General features: G+C 44.2%; 2 protein-coding genes across 9 annotated transcripts in view; both read right to left on the reverse strand.

The window, feature by feature from the left end:
• Positions 1–551: 551 nt before the first annotated feature.
• pals1b (protein associated with LIN7 1, MAGUK p55 family member b) lies at positions 552–12,898 on the reverse strand. 3 transcript variants are annotated; one of them, XM_062468358.1, is made up of 15 exons: positions 12,688–12,898; positions 10,569–11,043; positions 9,436–9,644; positions 7,078–7,155; positions 6,307–6,348; positions 5,379–5,507; positions 4,660–4,821; positions 4,023–4,100; positions 3,665–3,848; positions 3,115–3,183; positions 2,840–2,911; positions 2,425–2,592; positions 2,120–2,322; positions 1,890–2,000; positions 552–1,670 (listed from the first exon to the last, which is right to left on the reverse strand). In XM_062468358.1, exons 2-15 carry the CDS (start codon positions 10,921–10,923, stop codon positions 1,494–1,496), a joined length of 2,037 nt encoding a protein of 678 aa, XP_062324342.1. In that variant the 5' UTR covers positions 10,924–11,043; positions 12,688–12,898; the 3' UTR covers positions 552–1,493. The 3 variants fall into 3 exon arrangements, with proteins under 3 accessions (XP_062324342.1, XP_062324341.1, XP_062324343.1); XM_062468357.1 differs by having other exon boundaries at positions 12,666–12,897; XM_062468359.1 differs by lacking the exon at positions 6,307–6,348 and having other exon boundaries at positions 12,666–12,897.
• A 622-nt stretch (positions 12,899–13,520) lies between these two features.
• Positions 13,521–21,057, reverse strand: part of gphnb (gephyrin b) — an 87,607-nt gene continuing 80,070 nt past the window's right edge. For 2 of the 6 annotated variants that reach the window (XM_062468407.1, XM_062468406.1), the window contains 10 exons: positions 18,430–18,549; positions 17,626–17,684; positions 17,324–17,477; positions 16,737–16,858; positions 16,507–16,594; positions 16,166–16,239; positions 15,658–15,722; positions 15,416–15,519; positions 15,223–15,319; positions 13,521–14,791 (listed from right to left, as the gene is read on the reverse strand). In XM_062468407.1, coding sequence (XP_062324391.1) covers positions 14,658–14,791; positions 15,223–15,319; positions 15,416–15,519; positions 15,658–15,722; positions 16,166–16,239; positions 16,507–16,594; positions 16,737–16,858; positions 17,324–17,477; positions 17,626–17,684; positions 18,430–18,549 — 1,017 coding nt within the window. In that variant the 3' untranslated portion in view covers positions 13,521–14,657. Of the gene's footprint in view, positions 14,792–15,222; positions 15,320–15,415; positions 15,520–15,654; positions 15,723–16,106; positions 16,240–16,506; positions 16,595–16,727; positions 16,859–17,323; positions 17,478–17,625; positions 17,685–18,429; positions 18,550–21,057 lie in introns of those variants that run through there. The other 4 variants (XM_062468404.1, XM_062468403.1, XM_062468402.1 and 1 more) reach the window with 4 other exon arrangements.

Consider the following 21,057-nt stretch of genomic DNA (forward strand, 5'->3'; position numbering starts at 1 on the left):
GGCTTAATGCCTTTGTGATAATAATAAAAGGATACCTTATAAATAATATAGATTAGGTTAGAGAATCGGGCTAGTAATCAGAAGGTCGCTGGTTCGACTCCTGGCCGTGTCAAATGACGTTGTGTCCTTCACGTTGTGTCCTCCACCCTACTTGCCTCGGGGGAATGTCCCTGTACTTACTGTAAGTCGCTCTGGATAAGAGCATCTGCTGAATGACTAAATGTAAATATATACATTGTGCTGCATGGCAGGTATATATATATATATCAAAAGTTTATATATATATGTATATATATATACCTAATGTAAAAATAACTGCATAACTACAGTCACATGCCATCCATTTTGCACCAGAATGCTACTGCAGATATAACTCCTATGTTATTAGTTACAAGGAACTGTTAAGAATCAGTAACTGTGCATGGATACTTGGAATAGGCTTGGAAAATATAAGGAATCCAAGTTCAAGTTGCAGGGCAGACAAATGCTGATCATATATCACCATGCACTGTAAAAATCAAACATGAACTCTTAACACACCATTGTGGGAAAACAATTCACAAGTGGTTCCTTTTTTTAATTGATGGTCGTATGAAGAAGTCAAACATTGAGTGCCATTCCACTATGCTAAAACTGTTAGTATTTTTTTTTTGAGAGGTGATACACACAAGTCACTGTACGTCATACATTACAGTAAGGCTACTGTACATATTATATATTATTGTTAGACCATCTCTACACAAGGTCTTGGGGTCTGATATTTTGAAGGTCCAAATATTCTTTAGATAACATACAATAATACTGAATCTGACAGAAGTACCCAGCCAACCATAAAGTCAGTATAGAGGAGACAGTGACCTTCTCTTCTCTAACCTAAGATAGTTACATCGCATCATACTGTATATTGCCCAGCACAAGGTCATGTCAGTTTGTACTGATAGACGATCAGGCTGATAGTTGAAGGAAATGGAATGTTCAGAACCTACTATCTGGAAATGGTTTATCAACTGAGAAGTGCTATTCCAGTCCATTAGGCTGGTTTGCATATTACACACAATAGCACATTAAATGTAATGGTACAGTGCACACCTTTACCCAATATTCTAAACATAAATATTACACATTTATAAATAACTAGTTAAGAGTAGGATGAAAATATACTAGTACCGGTCGCTAGTATTGGTCATAAATGCATTTGCATAGTTCTGGAAGGGTGAAGTACATTGTTAAAACCTTCAAAACACACCCAGCACCCACACATCCACCAGAAAAAAAAACATAAATAAGAAACTTGAGTCCATCCCTGCAAATGTGGTAAAGATCTCCTTTTCCAAGAAGGCAAGAAGAAGTCCTTCCATGTCTGATAGATGGTCTTTCACCCCAACACATTCTTCAAGGGACCATGATGGGTCTGGGACCTGAGACAATATAGTCTGTCCATCCCTCCTCTCCTGTCCTCTCACACAGGAAGAGACCTCTGTGACCCCTGACCCCTAGCACAGCCAGGAGGAGGGCACCCATTGGGGTTCAGTGTCCAACTTCTCAATCAGCCGGCGAAGGTCGAAGAACGCCGTGTCTGGATCCACGTTGACGATGGTGCCGTCAAACAGGTGTCCAAAGTTCTGCTCCATCTCACGGGCCTTCTCAATAACCTCCTTCAGCTCATCCGGCTAAAGACAAAGACACGCACACACAAATGCACGGACACCAAGGTGAGGAGGCGTATGGGGAAAGGGGTTAGAGAGACAAGAAAAGTGCTAGTATATCCTTTGTGAACAAGTCGGGAAAGGAGTCAGCGAACAAATGTTCTCAAACAAAGCAAGCTCACATCCTCACCTTGTACACAAGATGCTTGTTCATATCCATTTAGTAGGTATGGATTTATTTACCTTTGGGGTTTTGCCTTCTTTGGCCAGCAGGGTGCGCAAACGCTCCTGAGAAGGAGGCGCTATGAAGATAATGTAGGGTTTGAGGTTGGTGGAGCGCAGTACCCGCAATGACTTAGGAAGGGACAGAGAAAGAAACATGCATAAAGATGTGCTATTTGTTTCTAATGCCTTTCTTTCAAAAAACCACAGTGTACAGAGTATTGTGCTGAGGTACAGGTGAACTCTCCTACCCTGGTGTGTAGACAGAGCAAACATATCCGTCCAGAGTTGATGACCTGACGGACTGAATCGGTGCTGGTCCCATACAGGTTCCTGTTAAACTCTCCAGACTCAATGAACTTCCCCGCCGCCTGGTCCGTCTCAAACGCAGACCGGCTGACAAAGTGGTACTCTCTGCCATTTTTCTCATGTATTCGCAGACTTCTGGTTGTGTCTGTGCAGAGACGGAGAGGTGTGGTCTGTGTATGCATAATGTCTTAAAACTACTAACCCTAACGCACTCGTTTCATTCCCCTCCCCCCGAAAATGGTCTTACGTGGTACAGCCCCAGCGAACCGGTCTGGTTCGATTGACAGAAGCCTCCGACGGAGCTCATCCTGGCCGCTGGTGGGTGGACCAATCAGGGCGATGGGCCGCTTGCGATTGGCCGGCTGATGGTAGAGCGCCATCTCCTCATAGGTCAGGATGTCATCGCCGGAGTTGTCTGAACACAAAGGGTGGAGCGTGAGAGGAAATCCTAACCTGTGGGTGACTGCTGTGTGAAGCTGACAGCTCAGCATCCCTGAGTCTGTTAGTCTCCCATCGGGAGGCCTTCTGGCCCTCGTCTGTTTGTCTCAGAGCAGCGGACCAGCTAATCTCACAAGCAGCACCAAATCGCTACCAGCTAGTAACACTGAAACACCGACACCCTAATTAGTCTTTAGAGAGGAGAGGGGAAGATGTGGCCTTACCCACGTTCAGGTTGGGGGTGTACATGCCTTTCTTTCTCTGTTTCTTGTTTTTCTTTGCGCACCAAAGCTTTCCTTGAGGGCACAAGAAGAGTAAAGCATTCAGACAAATATACAAATAGCATCAACAAATATCAACAAAAGTTGATAAGTGTTGAGTAAGTGCTTGTATGTATATGGATTTAATGTTCCAGTTGTCTGTGTATATGTCTACACTGCATGTGTGTGGTTGAATGTGTACATGTATGTGTGAGGTTCTATAGAATTGATCCGGTCACCTTGGTGTTCTGGATTTCTGTCCACTGTGGTTCTCTTCAGGGTCTCTCTGTGCTGTTGGAAGCTCCTGCCTGGCAGTGACACAGGAGTAAGCAAGAAAACATACTCAATAAGAAGACATCTAACAAAACACATTCCCATATTCCCTCAGATTCATCCAAAATGTTCCCTTTCAACTGGTTAATGTTACATTTCTTCTGGTGAAATTAACAGACATGATCAGAGAATACATGCAGAATCATATCACACGGACTATAAAGACCATTGAATACCAATAATAACCCTATCCTACACATTTTCATATAAATTTTTCCCAAAAAACAATTCACACAAATTTCGATTCAATATATGCTTACATTTGATTCCTGTTTGCTGTTCAGTGTTACTTGTTTCTATTTTAATGTGATAGGCAGTTAAGTGTTTTTGTCATACAAAAATAAAAGTTAAACGTACAAGAATATATATATATATATTTTTTTAATTTGTGAATCAATCTGAATCGCTAGAAGGCTGAATCCCCACCCCTAGTTTTTACGGTTTACAAACTGGTACCTGGGATGAGTCCAGCCAGGGGCTGGTTGTCCTCATCCCCGTCCCTGTAGGCCTGCCACCAGCTAGGGTCGTCCTGGCTGATGACGTGGAGGATGTCACCTTTCTGGAAGGACAGACCCAGCTCCCGACATGGCAGGTATGGGTCATCGGAGGGGTCGTAGTCAAAGAAGGACCTCACGTGCATCTGAAGGTGCAGGTCTTTCAGTCTTACATTGTAAAGCAACATTGTACATGCAAATGTAGTGAAGCGCACACACGCACGCACACACACACACACACACACACACACACACACACACACACACACACACACACACACACACACACACACACACACACACAGTGTGACAAGCCTCACCACTGTCTGCCTGTGTGAAGGAGGTTTGCTCTGGGAGCTGGGGATGAGCAGGAAGCTTAGAGTGCCATGCATGGTGGTCTGAGGACAGGAGAGGAGCAGGTCACATCACAGACATCCTGACTCAACCCAGAAAGTCTCAAACAAGGATTACAGTAACGTGACTGGATAATCCTGAGGTTAGAGGTGTGATCATAAAGCATTTTTAAACCTTTATGCACATATTACGTGGCCGGTTAATCACAACTGCTATTTCATACAAATCCTTTGGAATGGCTGTTTAAATGTATATGCTGTACATGTTTTACACTGAAATTGATGGCACCAGAACGTGAACCTTGATAAACGTAATCCTTTCTTATAAAACCTTCCATACTTTCATTAAGCCTATTTCAAGCATCATAGTGTCACACATTAAACATACAGTATTTGTCAAAGTTAATAATCGAGAAACACATACACAATTAATCATTAACAATAAACTTAACACTTTCCTACATGCTTATACTAAATGTTTGTCACTTACTCAATATGATTTAGTAAACATTAGTAAACACTACACAAAAACATAAAACAGATTTCCAGTGATACCACTGGTTTGTTTGAATGAGTCACAGGCCGAGCGAAGGCCTCTCCTCACCAGTAAATCGTGGACGTCGTTGACGTTTTTCCCGCGGACGGGAACGCCGTTGATCTCCAGGATCTCGTCTCCTTCGCTGAGGAGCCCGCTACGCTCGGCAGCCCCTCCCTTGACCACACGGCTCACTATCACACTGTCCATGTCGTTACGTACCGTGGCTCCCTGAGCATACACAAACACACACACACAAGCACAACACGCACAAATACACACACACACAAAAGCACACAAGCAGGCATGCACACACACACACAGACAGATGGAATGGAGGTCATGTAGGTACCCACAAAACAGGGTCGAAGAGAAAGCAAGATAAAGACCTAACACAAAGACCCACTCATAACACACTGTTCAGACAACTTTGGAGATCATCAAGAAGAAGAAACTACCCTCTCTGCTCTTTGAACTCGATGGAAAGACTGCATGCTGCATTCTGTTGACCTCTGAACTCTCCACTGCTTAAATGAGTTTGTCAACCCTATAGTCTCATTGGTTCATCTGTGTGAAGGTGTAATATGTTGTGGGTTCGGACAAAAACCTCAAATTTCAACAATCTGCCCACCCAACTTTATTGGGGTTTCAGGTATCAAACTATACAAAATAACATAATCTTTTACAAACCTTAAAGAAAAAACTACCATGTACGTTAGTGCAATTAGAAAGTGGTTGCCAATCTAACACTTGTGAGTTTATAAGCATTGTAGCAGTGTGGGGCTTACCAGGGGCATGTCTTGGGCCTTCTCTAGACGCACCAGTTTGACAGTTTCTCCCAGGTACTGGGTCACACCCTCCCCAGACTTTGGCTCTATTTCCTGTTCTGCTACGTCATCATGGGCCTGCATCAGAGCCTGGTACAATGCACACAGAAAAGAAAGCGTGGGCACTGGGTGTGTGTTTTGGAGAGGGAAAGCATGTAAGATGGTATGGATGGTTTGTGATTTTCAGAATGGTCAGTTTACATTAAAGTCATACTGTAAAAAGAGTACATTTTGGGTAAATCCATAAAAGAAAGTGTGTGTGAGGGAACACACCCAGTCATGAAACAACAAAAGGAATTCTGTCTCAGATGTCACAATTTTGTGTCAATGACTTCATTTTCACTAAATATCTTCTCTTTAACACAACCAGTCAGCAAACTCCACCTTTAAGCCAGCAATAATACACAGATTACTCCTTCACTTCATTTACTGTGACAAGCGCTTCCTACTCCACAATTAATAACCGTCTGCCCAAATTAGTCTCCCTATTCAGCAGAAGAAAACCAGAGGGAGCAGAGGGCTGGCTAAGTTTTCACGTACACACAATCCGTCTTAATCTTCACTGCATTTAGGAGTCAGGATCTGCCACCATCATCATCAAACACCTTCTGCTTCCTGCGCTTGCGCTCTAGCTAACTCAACCCCAGGAAACGAGGAGAGGAGGAAAGTGCTTGGTTTACAGATTTACATCGACAAACAAGGCAGACTCTAAGACGCTGACAGTGCATCTTCAGGGGGTGTGAGTCTCAAACCCAACATTGCAGTGGATGGAGCTTTTACTTAACTTAATTTAAGATGAGCAGGGTTTGGAACCCACAATGTAAAGTGCACAAGGCCCTTACAGGAATAACACCTTGAGACGGAGAGCTAGCTTCTAGCCGTATCCCACCTGTTTACCCACCTCCCAGTGCTGGCTTGCAGGGCTGCTTACCTGAGGACAGGGGAGGTCACAGGGGTCAGGGACATGGAACGTGAAATAACCCGCAGAGATTAAGCCTGCCATCAATCACTGGCTTGCTAACATTTCCCCTGGCAGCTGCTGTAATCGGATCCGATGGATGATAGGGTGAACTTGATCGTAGGAGGTTAATGTTCAAACCGTCACATGGGACGTGACATTGACCCCTGGGGCCAGTCTGGTCTGCCCTTACCAGGGGCGTTCCAATGGTAAATGACAGGGTGGAAAATGTACTTGTCACAACTTCGTGCCAATACTGTTAGACTACCCCTGAGTCATGGGCCAAAGTCATAAAGACTGGTCACATCCAAGAGTAATTAATTTTGACTGAAATATGGGCTGATAGGTATCAAATAGGAAATAATCGTTCTCATAATTCTGGTATAATTCAGCCAGTTATGGCTACTGTTATAATGCAGAACATAATTCATGAGTCCATAAAGTGAATCTTTATTTCTGTGCCCTGTATGATGTCTCTTGTCTCAAAGGCACTGGGAATGGGCACTTAAAATGCAGTAGCTGGGTTGTGCCAACTGCTGCCTGATCCCCTAAAACAGACAGTTGACTAATAGGGTCAGTCTCTTCTGCTACAACTGGCTGATAGCACGCCAGCTATGGCTAGTTGTTATGACTGTGGAAGGGTTCAGAGTGGTCTTGTGTTTCAGGTGGCTGAGAGCTGGCTTTTGAGGACAGGCCAGCTACCTGGAGGTGAGGGGTGGTGAGCAGGGCCCTGAGCTCCTGGCCCTCCTCCTCATGACTAGACTGCAGGATGCTCTGCACCTGGACAGGAAGACAGGGGTTGGGAGGAAGAGGGAGATGAGAAAGAGGGGGATGCACAAAACACATGAAACACGAGTACAGTAGGCAGCAGAAAGGAGTAGAGAGGAAGGGGAGACCAGGTAGGTGGAGAAGTAGAAGAAGAGAGGGTGTAATGCAAGGACAGGAAGAGAGGTAGGGGACCAGACAGGAAGTAAGGTATACTTCTGAAATGCATATATTGTAAAACTCAACAGCATGTATGTTTGTGGCACATATATGTATAACAAAACAACAAACATCTCACAAATGCTATTCCCAAAGTATTCGCCACGACATGTTAGCATGCCCTGAAGTTTCCACATGTACTTGTAAGGACACGATGGCAAAACCTAAATACCGACCAGACACATAGACTACTCAATAGGTGATGTTATTACAATAAAAACATATTAAACTGTACAATGTAAATCTTAAAATAAACCTTAGAAGACGAATTTTCTGAAATATATATGTCACTTTACAATGAACAAGCAATAAGATAAATCAGTCTGAAATGGGCCTGAATGCAGATGTGCTTCACAGAAAATGGCCACAACAAAAAAAACAGATACACACATACTGTGCTAGTATAAGTGCAAACATAAGTATGAGTGCATTCATCCATGCAAGCGCACACACACACACACACACACACACACACACACACACACACACACACACACACACACACACACACACACACACACACACACACACACACACACACACACACACACACACACACCCCTAACTGGAGTTTTCTGCTCTCTAATATACCTCAGTGGGGTTTCCACATTCCAGACATAGAATGCCTCTTGCTCTCAGTCAGACTTTTACACACACTGGCTGTTGTGTCAAAAAAAGAACAAAATATTCACGTGGGGAGGTATTCTATTCTGACATCTGGCTTTTAAAGTATGTTAAAGTTACCTTTCAACATGGTACACAACAGGTTGTGGCTATCAAATCAACTGTGAAGAAAACAAAAGCAAGTCTCTTTTTTTTACTCTCCTTCCCTTCTATTCTGTCTATCTCTCCCCTTTTCCTCCTAACACTCTGACCCTCCTTCTTCTCTCCCTCCTTTTCCCACCACGTCCAATTTACTTGTCATTGGTTCTAGTTGAGCTCATCCATCACGCTTCTCAAAATGTTCTGTAACAAGGTGACATACACCCCCTGCCTGTCCCATCTCCCCGCCCCCACCTTCCTGCCTCTCCCTGCCCCCACCTTCCTGCCTCTCCCTGCCCCCACCTTCCTGCCTCTCCCTGGCCCCACCTTCCTGCCTTTCCCTGCCTCCACCTTCCTGCCTCTCCCTGCCCCCACCTTCCTGCCTTTCCCTGCCCCCACCTTCCTGCCTCTCCCTGCCCCCACCTTCCTGCCTTTCCCTGCCTCCACCTTCCTGCCTCTCCCTGCCTCCACCCTTCCTGCCTCTGCCTGTCTTCCACCTTCCTGCCTCTTCCTGTGTTCCACCTTCCTGCCTCTCCCTGCCTCCACCCTTCCTGCCTCTGCCTGTCTTCCACCTTCCTGCCTCTCCCTGTGTTCCACCTTCCTGCCTCTCCCTGCCTCCACCCTTCCTGTCTCTGCCTGTCTTCCACCTTCCTGCCTCTCCCTGTGTTCCACCTTCCTGCCTCTCCCTGCCTCCACCCTTCCTGTCTCTGCCTGTCTTCCACCTTCCTGCCTCTCCCTACCCCCCACCTCCTGGCCCATGCTGTCGTAAGCTGCTAGAGATTCTTTTTCGGACCCATCGGGTCCCGCCCCCTTCCTGTATCTTGCTGCCCCGCCATACCCTGCCCCAACCAACCCTGCCAACCTCCAAGGGGGCTGGTGGAAGATTAGCTTGCCGAAGGCCAATCCCAGAAGCCCACAGCACAGCCACTTAGTTTAGACACTGCGGCTCAAACTATTACACTTCGTTAAGCGTTTCGGGAGCTGTGTGTGTGTGTGTGTGGGGGGGGGGGTCTACTCAGAGAGACAACTCGTTGTCTGCTTTTCTCTCTCTGTCCTCTCTTCTCTCTCTCTTTCTCTCTCTATGAACAAAAACAGTATGAAGTGAAAGCGACAGGGACTATGTGTGGACTATGTAGTCTATGACTATACATAGTCTATGCTTTGAATTACATTTGACACCAATGTCTGGTTACTGTGACCATCTTCTGGATTGTACAAGTTTATCCTGAGCTGGACCCATGCCTGTCCTTGAGTACTTTTCTCCTGCATACTTAATCCGTCCCTCTTGTCCTCCTCCCTGCCATGCTAGCCTACCTCCTGGCAGAGGTTGCGTGCCTGTGCAGTGAGTGGCGAGCGCGGGCAGCCGTGGCTCATCTGCTGGGCCACGGCTGCATGGATGCTGAAGGCGTTCTGGAAGTCATCCTGCCGGAGCAACTGCAGCACCAGGTCCACGTCCTCCTGGCTCTGGGCATCACTCAGGCAGCTCTGCACACGGTGCAACGCCCCCACCAGCTCCTCCAGCTCTGGGGGGAGAGGCATCGAGGGGCAGTCAGGAAAGAGGGAAGAGAGGGGAATATTGGATAGAGAGGGGCAATGAGAGGAACAGCAAGAGCATGAGAGAAAGAGCACGTGAGAGAGATAGGCTAAGAGGCTAAAAGGGGCCCTACCTGTAAACATCTCCTTGTCTGAAAGACAGACGCACTGAGATTGCAGACTCTTACATGGATCAGTCCATTGTTATAAAACAGCATTGAGATCAGCAATCAGTGGTGTGTTTATGTCACCAGGTTTGGAGATTAATGGATGGATAAACAACGGTTAAATAAACAACTGATTACAACAGCTTACTTGATAGATAATGCAATCTGGAGAATGATCTCCATAGGGGGAGATGCGGTGATAAGATTCTGCGTATGTGTGTCTGTGTAGATGGATGACAGGTTTGTGTATGCGCGTGGAACAGCACAGACAAGAAGGCTCATAATACACATTCTTCACTGCAGTAGGTAGCTAATACTTTTGAGACATAATATAATTATGATATGATATAATTAATGGCTTCTTTTCACCTGAATATCCATACTTAGGTGATTTATAACCAACTCTGAACAATCGAACAGGAAGCTACCTCAGGTACGACAGTTGCAAGTAAAACCTGAAAAAAAGGCTTTAGCTCCAAAAGATGCGGTAACACATGGATAAAAAAGAATTACCCTATAATTTGTCTTTACCAACGTTTAAACAAACTTCCTAAATATGTGGGAGCATGAATTGTTTCTTTCTTTAGCTTTCCCCTCCTCCGCCAATAACCTCTGCTTTGCCCCCTTCCCGAGGCATTGTCTCGGCTCTTTTGTTTCACATTCTTCCCAGTTAAAAGTCCTCTCTTTCCCCTCCTCCTTCTCCCTCTCCCCTCATCCACTCCCCCCCACCCTCATGACTCTACTCACCGGCAGCTGGATCCCCAGGGGGATTCTTTGTGCTCTGTGCCTGAGGCTTTTCTGGCCCTTCGAAGGTGGGGTTGTCAATTCCCACCTTGGGGTTCTGAGACAGCTTCTTCAGCCTCAGCGATGCATTGGGGTCAATCTCATGCTTCACCTTCATCTCCTCCTCCCTCCTCTTCCTCAGTTCCTCCTGGTAGTGCTGGATCCGCTCCATCTGGGCTCCGCAGCGGGATGGCAAGGTGCTGCTCCCCAGTTCCCCAGGGCAGTCCACCGCACGCTCCCTGTGGGGCCTCTCCAGGCCTTCCCCAAGCACCGGCTCAGGCTCCTCTGTCACATAGCCGTTCATATGGGACATGATCATCCCTGCTCACAGGGATGCTGCTGTTGAGAGCTAGGAAGGGCTGGGGCTGACGCTCCTTACACCAGGGGCCATGGCACTACAATTCTGTCTTGAGTTCTTCCCTTCAGTAGGTGAGCTTTCCTGGAACACATTGACAGGCTTAAGGGTGGCAACCTGATAAGGACTACCTGTTATCCAGCTTTTACTAGTACACTGAGCAATTTAGCTTTACACAAATATTTAAAAGGCCTTATAGTAGCAATTAAGGCCACTCACACACTAAACTCTGATAAGATCTTTCCTCCATTTTCTCCTTGCTGCCTCCAGGGCAGCTCTCATCAGTCAAACGGCTAATCTAATTCCTAACATGGCACCCCCACCGTCCTTCCTCACCTACAAGCTGTTAAATTCAACCACATCCACCCCTGTGTCTGTGTGAATCTGTTCCAAGGTGGCCACAGAACAAGAGCTTGATCAAATACTTTGCCCGAATTTACCTCTTATGCAACCATGTGCTGTTTGTAATGACAATGTAGACAGAAAGGGCTATACAGTTCTCCTGGACTCAAACCACTAGGCAACCTGGTCTGCTATTGGCTGTGGATTAAATTCTATTTTAAGTACGCAAACAGTATTAATCTGGATTAGCAACTTTGGTAGTATCACTGTTAGATGTTCACTCTTTCACATAATTCAAATTCATTGTGTTTTACTCTATGTTTTGAAGGGACCAGTGTTTCTCACAAAAAGATGGCTGGATGAAAAGAAAACCAATAATCACTAAGTAAAAAATAAGACTACATATAAGTGAGAACAAAGTGTTTAGGGTGACATGATATGGACAGGATTTGAACCAGATAGCTGTTTCAGCACCTTAACCTTGACCCACATACATTCAAGGTGGAGAAAATGAATTGCACGTGCATCAAGTTAAGCACTTGAGTATTTCTTTCTGCCCAGGATCTAAAAAATAATGGGTCATATGTGCGCATGCAATTGCTCAACAGAAAATCAAGACTGACGACATGTCATTATCAGTGCTCTGGCACAGCCTATGACAAGCACCCACCGAGGGTCCTGTCAGAGAGTCAGCCATGCTTACCCCCCCACCCCCTCACCCAGCATGCCAGCTAATCATGTTCTGGCAGCTCTACTCTCTCTCCCCCCCATCTATCCTTCCCACCCCTCCCCTTTCTGGCCGTTTAGCTCTGAGTCGTGGGGCCGACAAACACTAAAAGCGGCCACCATGGCCATCTGTTCCTGTGGGTTTAATTAAGCATGGGATCTCCTGCTCTTCTCTGTGTCAGCAGCATGAGAGAGGGCAATCTGGGAGCTGGCCACTGTCCTCCAGACAGCTCCATGGCAAGGCAACAGGTTTATCGGTTTACTACATTTAAGAGAATCACATGAGAAAAAAAAGCCATATAGAAATTTTTTAAATCTGTCATGTTACAATACAATACTCACTGAGATGATGGTCAGCTACCCTTTGATGTCATCTGATTACAAACATTTAATTCAGTACTTGAGAAAGACTTGGTTTGTGAATAGTTCCCCAGAACCTGGAGGTTTTTACTTCAGTATAAATAGTTTTGTCAATGACTGGAATACGTAGGCTATCTTTTTTATATTTCAATTAAGCATGTATTCGTTTTATCTGATCAATTTGGCGATTCCAGTCTGCGTAGGCTATTGTACCTCCTCAATTTCAATAATCTAATCTAGTCCTTTACAATTGGTGACACTTTGGAGACAAAACTCACCGATCCCAATCAAGCGACTGACTTCTGTAATAGTAAAAATCCTCATAGTCCTCTCCGACTTCAGTGTAACAACCGCACCGAACATTTCTTATTCGCGTACCGACTTCATTCTTGCTTTTCACATGACCGCTCTTACTACTTAGCTCTTGGACGTCAGGACACTTCACGACTGTGCTGCAACTGCGCCTGGTGTTTGAACCATCTCCCAGGCAACTCCACAGCGCCATTCAGTTGACAGTCAGCCTAGCACTGTTCACGCTCTAAACAGAACGAACGACCAAAGGTATTCATAAGGCAGCTACCAGTCCCTTTAACAATCAATTGCCTTCAACTGATCTTAAAGCACTTGAAAGCAACATGACTTTATCACCAAGAGACGCAAATGCTATATTATATCTACAACCAATATAGGCCCTATATGGATATCCATAATTGTGTAATCACTGTAGAATCAAATGTGAATAAAACATTGAAGGCGCAGGTTGAACCTCTGCCACTTTCATCTGGACTCTCATCTTCTCATATCTTAAGATATGGCTGAGAGCTCAGAATGACTTTGTGACCTATATATTTCAGGCTGTGTCAGAGATCATCTTTCTAACCATCTGGACTAGATCTATTTAATGTATACCAACTAACTCGATGGGATTACATAGGAACAGTCTGTTGGATTCATAATCTTTGGTACCTTACCTTTTGTTTTGGTCAAACACGTGTCCTGGAAGTGATCTATAGGTTTCTTATTCTCACTTGGCCTGGGAAACCTTTGGCTTGGTGACATGACCTCTGCTTAGATATGTTACCAGACCTCTGCCAACAAGACGTTTTCACATCAAAGAAGAAAATCACTTTTTTCTTTGGATACATTTTATTAAAAAAGGAAACCCAACAAGAACCATTTTTTTACATAATGATCAAGGGATTTATTATCTTAGTATCTTTCATTAGTTTCATATCATTACACAAAATGTTATAGTACAGCGTTGTTCAATGTCTCCTCATTGCTTAATAATTTACTTAGGAGTGCTGGTCACATATATCTGTACAATATGGTTCTTATTATTTTTTTCTGTACATTTTTTGTGAAGTTGGTTAAAAAGGCAGTCAGCACTTAAAGAAGCTGTTTCTTTTCTTTCTTTTTTCATAATTGATCAAATAAAATATTGTTTTAACGGCCACGCCCCCCTGGGAGGTTGGGGCGGAGCTACACCTGATCAGGTGAATAGAAGGAAGCTTCCGGGTCTGGGCAGGGTGGGGTGTGCCCCCTCTCCCAGCACCACCACGTCCCTGCCCAGGCTTTTGGCACTGCGCACATAAACAAGACTCACAAGATAAACAACAAGCAAAGCTCTTTGTGAAGCCATTATGATGCATACTAATGAGAGAAAAATAGAAGTGTCACCTCAAAGGGGAAGAGGCCTAGATATGCCCCCTCTTACTTCTAACTGAGCACCGTGGGAATCTGGAGTCTTCCTCAATGTTTTCTTCATATTCAAAAAAACAGATTATTTTTTCCACTAAAGCTGAGAAAAAGTATAATCTTTTTTTTGTCCTGGCAGGCACCTACAGCTCTCTATTAAAATGCTACTGCTATAGATAAGGTCTAGCATTGAACACACAAAGCAATTGCAATGAAAGGAACAAAGCCTTAATTTAATAATGATAAGGAGAAGAAGAATCATAATAATAAGAAGAAGAATCATAATAATATATTACAGAATAAATCTCTTTTTGTAATTCGATTTTTTTCTTTAAAAGTTATATTTTCTTTGTTTGAAATACTATAATATTTTTAAATAAATTATTTTAAATTTATTTTGTATCTAGGTTGTGATCATGATGTTGACTATACCTCGACTTTATCCAAATCAATAAAAACTAGCTGTGCCATTGCATATTACAGAATAGTCAATGATATGTGGACATGCACCGTGAACCACCCATTCCGACCCTCTCTATAAGAAGCCAACTCTTGGTCTCCCTTTGATGACATCATAGCCGGCCGATGACCATGACGTCCACCACCTCTCCCTTGTGCAGCTCCACATATTGCTCTGTTTTTGGAGGTAGCATCAGGAGCCCATTGGCACTGCGCATGCTCATCAGTCGGCTGCTCACTTGGTTCCCTGGAAGGGGTGGAGAGAAAGAGAAAAGAGACAGGAAGGGAGAGGAAGGGCACACGAAGATGAGACAGGGATGGTAGAGATGGTGAGAGACCGAGAGGGTGAGAATGTGAAGGGGGGGGATCAGAAAAGAGGGAGACACTAAATATATCTAGGGGATTCAACTAATGACTGTAAAATTGACAAAGAAATTAACTGAAAACAACGGCTAAATAACTACAATATTTTGATAAATAACTACTGAAGTTCAACATTTGTCACACTGTCAGTACAAAACCTACATCACCCAATTGACATCACCAGACAAAACCGAAGTGGCAAGATCGTAGATTATTTGGTCTTTTACGGGTCCATAGGTCACTTCTGGGTTAGGCTTTATGCTCTTTTAAGTAAATGAGTGTGGTTAAACTTGGTTGTTGAGCATCGTGAGCTACCTGTGCTTTGTGCCCATGGCAGAGGCTCCTGGTGATGCCAGGTCAGAATGCAGCGGTGGTATTCAGGGCGAGGGTCCAGCTTCACATCGCACGACAACTGGAGACCACAGCCGCCCAGAACACATCCAGTAAATCATTGCTCACAACAATGACAAGTCCTTTTCCACACGGTAGAAAAGGTTTGTGTACCTACCCTAGCTTTAATAATAGTTGGCCGTGGGTCCAGAATCCCTTGCATCTTCCTCAAGGCAGGGATGACAAAGAGGTTACATGTCACAACAGCGGACACAGGGTTACCTGGGACGAACACACGGTCGGTTGGACGGGAGGAGGGAGTTACAGGAAGAGAGCGAGAGAAGGGGGGAAAATAAGGGTGAATAACCTTGCCTCTGAAAGCTAGCTGAATTGCTTCTTTCTCTCAACTTCACACACTACCTGGGAGGGCAAAGATAAGTTTCCGAGCACCATCCATGTCCAAGGTTGCAAATGTTGTTGGGAGACTAAAAGGCAAAAAAAGATAAATCTGTCAATGAAGTAATGTACTTTTCCTCCAGTCATCCATCTTTCCATCCATTGATTAGTGATGCACCGAAATGAAAATTCTGGGCTGAAACATTACATTTAGTCATTTAGCAGACGCTCTTATCCAGAGTGACTTACAGTAAGTACAGGGACATTCCCCCGGGGAAAGTAGGATGAAGTGCCTTGCCCAATGACACAACGTCATTGAATAGGCCTAGTTTTTTGTACAGGCCTTTTTGTCCACACCACTGACATAATCCCCCCTTTGCTGGGTAGCGGCGTGATAATGGCTGAATGAAATCTGAGTGTCGGGATATAATTGTTGCCTTTTTTTGGCAGGTTAAATTTCGGTGCATCCCTACCATTTATCCATCCATCTATCCATTCATCCATCCGTCCGTCCATGCAGTCATCTTCTCACCCTGGTTTCATAAAGACGCGTCCAAAGTGGATCTGAGCATGAAGATCTATATCCAGCACCTGCTTCAGGTAGTCCTAAAAACGGGTATCAGAGATACTGGAGTCTACTGACGTTTATGTAAACACAAAGTAAAACATACATAAAGGGGCTAAAACATTTATCTTTTGGTCGAATGAAATCTAGTCAGATGTTTTGCTGTCCTGTACTGTGTGTATATCACAATTCAACATTCGTCCAAGCCAAACCACTACCAAAATTCACCAACTCTACCACAAGGGATCAGTACATTGCAATAACACGTGTGTGAGTGGGAATGTGTGTGTACATCAGTGCTGTCATACCTTCTCTCCCATGGACACACCTCCTGAGGTTATGATGACATCAGCACGGCTGATCCCCTCGTTAAGGGCATTGAGGAGGTCATCAGGGCTGCAGGACACACGCACACACACACACACAGACAAACACACACGCACAGTGAACATTGCAGTACAGTGGAATGTTCGGTGGAATGAGAGAAAGAGGAGGAGGAAGTCGACGAGAGAATAAAGTGAGCGGGCACTTGTCATACTTGTCTCCAACGATGCCTAGGTTGATGGTGGGATAGCCATGCTCCTGGATGGTGGCCAGGAGAGTGGAGCGGTTGCTGTCTCTGATCTTCCCAGGGTGGAGGTCGTCCTCCGGGTTCAGCAGCTAGGGGGCAGAACATGGTCAGTATCCACCCAAACCCGAAAATACCACACGTGTGTCAAAACACCCTCTTAAATCCTTTCAAACGATTCGGCGCTTGTTTAATTGTTGAGCACAACAAAAGTTATTGAGATGATTTGAAATGGTATTTGAACCTTGGCCTACAAATACACACAAGCTGTGTGGTACACATGCTTCCTGAATTGATAGACTTTCCATTAGGACTGGAGGAAAGAAGATAAGGTTAGGTTGTCAGTTCTGGAACTGCCATGGAGGGACACACACATTCATGCTACTTCTACGGTTGGCAAGAAGCCAACTGACTAGTGAATCGAGAAGTATTCTTTCCTCAGGATTTCTCCCTTGTGAACGATGGGCTTCACTAGATGGGTGAAAGCAGTAATGTGGACTTCCAGCCCCCCCCCCCCCCCCCCCCACACACATTTTATGTGTGTTTGAGTTTCTTACCTCATTGCCTGTGGACATGACGGCTACTACAGGGAACTTCTGAACCTCCACCTCAGTGACGCCGACCGTGGCGAGCAGACCGATCTCCGAGGGGCCCATGTGGGTCCCCTTGGCCAAGACACACTCACCCCGCTTGATGTCATGACCTATAGGCCTGGGGTGGTGGCACACACACACACTCATTGACGGGATGGGCCAGCGGTATTGAGTGACATCAGATAACAGACATGAGAAATCACTGTTAACTTTGTCTCACACAGACAGAGAAACAGACACACACACACAAAGACGCACGCACACACCTGATGTCCTGACCGGGGCGAGCCTGCACAAGGATCCGCACCTCCAGCTCTTCCGTACCCTGACAACAACAATCCTGATCACACAAAACAGACTTTGCCCACCTTTCCAACATCCAACAATTGAATTGATTAAAAACTTTTGTCCTGCTCTGCTTGTTAGAGGTGAGGAGCAAGACTAAGCTACAGAGGATGGTGACCACCTGCTCAGAGATTACAGAGGTGTCCCAGCTCAGCCTCTCTGCTCTGTATAACAGACAGCTGGCTGCTGTCCCCTTCACTCTTAAGGCAGTAGCTGCCATCAACCATGAACTATAGTCCACATCCTATTTGTCAATATTCTGACAATTGCTTTTTTTCCATTTACTCATTGCACTTTGCGAACTTGACTATTACTTTGTTGTTTATTGTGTTTTGTGGTTGAAAGTACAGCATGTTTCTCTTCTGTTTTTTTTTGTGCTGCGCCAAAATTGCCCTCTCCCCCAGAAAGGAGTGTCCCCAAGAAAGGTTGATTTAAGCAAATGACGTGTCTTTTCCCCCCTTAACAGAGCGTGAACCCCTGCAAAAGACCTTGGCCGGGTTTCCCAGATTCGTTAAGAAGCTCTTAACGCTAAGAGCTTCTAAGGAGCGTTCTAAGAGCGTTCTAGAGCGTTCTTAGAACGCTCTTAAGAAGCTCTTAGTGTTAAGAGCTTCTTAACGAATCTGGGAAACCCGGCCCTTGTCTGTTTCAGTAGCCTCTGGACCCTGGAAATGGCCCCCCGTGTCTACTCAGTGCTGTGAGGGTCGGAGGTCAGAGGTGAGACTCACGTCCTCAGATTCGCGTAGCAGCTCCGTGTCCTCCACCTGCACCACAGCATCGGCCCCGCACGGGATGGGAGCACCTGTCGTCACCCTCATGACCTGACCGGGCATCACCGTGTGGGTTGGCTGTACACACACACACAAACAGAAATACGCATACACACAAAGATACATAACGAATAGCATAACACACACATAAAGCTATTCTGTTACAAAGCAACAGTTTTTTCCCCAAGTGTGCAATAGTGTCCTGACCCGGCGACATCTTCAGAATCAAAATCCCTTATTGAGTCTGAGGTTGATAGCACTGTCACTATCCCAATTTTTTACCTGGCCAGTCCATTAAGATAACATCTTGCTGTGTTAAGAGACTTCCAAAACAACAGAGCAATGGATTCTATGGCGAAGATCAGGGGGGTATTCCAGGTAGCGGGTTTAACAAACTCTGAGGCTAACCCTGAACTCTGAGTTGAGTCAGTCTAAAATGGGAAATTTGAAAACTCGGTTCCAGAAGAGCTTATTTGAATTTGTTAACTCAACTCGGAGTACGTCAACTCTGAGTTAAGCGCGAGCATGAGAACTATTAAAAGCCAGTGTACTTGTAAAAAAAAGTTTTGTGTCTCCGTAGAAGAAAAAGATTTGTGTACTTGTAAAAAAAAGTTTTGTGTCTCCTAGAAGAAAAAGATTCGTGTACTTGTAAAAAAAAGTTTTGTGTCTCCGTAGAAGAAGGCGGGAACAATGCTCCTAAAACCATCTAAGCCAATCAAATATAGCCATTTCTGTGTCTATCATTGGACATTTTCTATCATCATCTGACATCTTTCTGTCTATCACACAAAGAACGTCAGCGAATAAGAACAAAACTAGAATGCTGATGATTTCAATGACGAGTCATTTGGTAAGTAGTTCAAAATATCCATGGGCATGTACCTTTAATGCAACATTTAAAGATTATTCGGTTAGCACACTCTTAACAGTATACATTAATGGATAAGAGTCGTAGTAAGTTGAATAGTTTTTTAATGTAAATATGTATACGGATATTTAATTAGACGACCAGTCATCAAACCTAGCATTAGTTGGACAATGTGCAGCTAAATTGCAGCCGGTAAGCATCATACTAAGCGTTCACAACTTTACATGTTTTTTAATGTTGGTGTATTCGCCATGCTAAACTAAACATGAGCTGGACACACTGGATAGATCTCAAATGTTGGCTGGGAAAGTTAAGCGCATAAATTAAAAAGATATGGATCTTTCACTCTAGAGTTTATTATTTACTGCCAGCTTTCATTTCGAATGAAAACCACTAACTATATTGAGTGATTTCGCGGCAGTTCCCTGCCATTTAGCTGCACATTGTCCAACTAATGCTAGGTTTAATGGTCGTCTAATTAAATATCCGAATACATACTTACATTAAAAAACTATTAAACTTACTACGACTCTTATCCATTAATTTATACTGTTAAGAGTGTGCTAACCGAATAATCTTTAAATGTTGCATTAAAGATACATGCCCATGGATATTTTGAACTACTTACCAAATGACTCGCCATAGAAATCATCAGCATTCTAGTTTTGTCCTTATTCGCTGACGTTCTTTGTGTGATAGACAGACGAAAATGTCCAATGATACTAGACACAGAAATGGCTATATTTGATTGGCTTAGATGGTTTTGGGAGCATTGTTCGCGCCTTCTTCTACGGAGACACAAAACTTTTTTTTACAAGTACACAAATCTTTTTCTTCTACGGAGACACAAAACTTTTTTTTACAAGTACACAAATCTTTTTCTTCTACGGAGACACAAAACTTTTTTTTACAAGTACACAAATCTTTTTCTTCTACGGAGACACAAAACTTTTTTTTACAAGTACACAAATCTTTTTTGTAAGTACACAAATATTGCCTTCTTCTACGGAGACACAACACTTTTTTTGCAAGTACACGAATCATTTTCTACAGAGACACAAATCTTTTTTGCAAGTTACAAATCGTTTTTACAGAGCTCGCTCTCCTGGCACTAATTTCACGCCATAGATAAATGACTTTGCGCCTGGCGCAAATCTAAAATGGGTAGGCTACATTACTAATGGGTGTGGTTTGGGCGTAACGTGCAATAAACCAATCAGAGCGTCATCTCACATTCCCTTTAAGAGCAGCGCTTGTTCCATGGCGGATTGCTATTATAACGGCGGATTTGCCAGGCGCACGCCAGGAGCGGTTCACAGCCAAGGAGACCGACGTTCTAGTCAGGGCCGTAACAGATAGACAAGTGACATTGTATGGGAAAGGCAGAGCAGTTTTCTCATTGCACTAAATTGCCCGCTCATGCTGCTCATTCAAATTCTTATTCTTATTTTTATATAGCCTACCTTATATTTTATTTTTTAAATTGTTTGGTTCTAGGAATTAGTTTAACTATTGTACTTTTTTACTTAATTTAAGACCTGTATATGTTTATTGTTTGCACCTTCCTGCCACAGTAAATTCCGTGTTTGTGTAACATAGGCTACATGGCGAATAAACCGAATTCTGATTCTGATGGAGATGGGAGAAGAAACCCACCCAAATTAGCTTCGGTTAAACAGGCGTGGGAGAAAATTGGCACAATTGTTACAAATCATGTT

This window comes from Osmerus eperlanus, chromosome 8 (assembly GCF_963692335.1).
Source record: "Osmerus eperlanus chromosome 8, fOsmEpe2.1, whole genome shotgun sequence".
NCBI lineage: Eukaryota > Metazoa > Chordata > Actinopteri > Osmeriformes > Osmeridae > Osmerus > Osmerus eperlanus.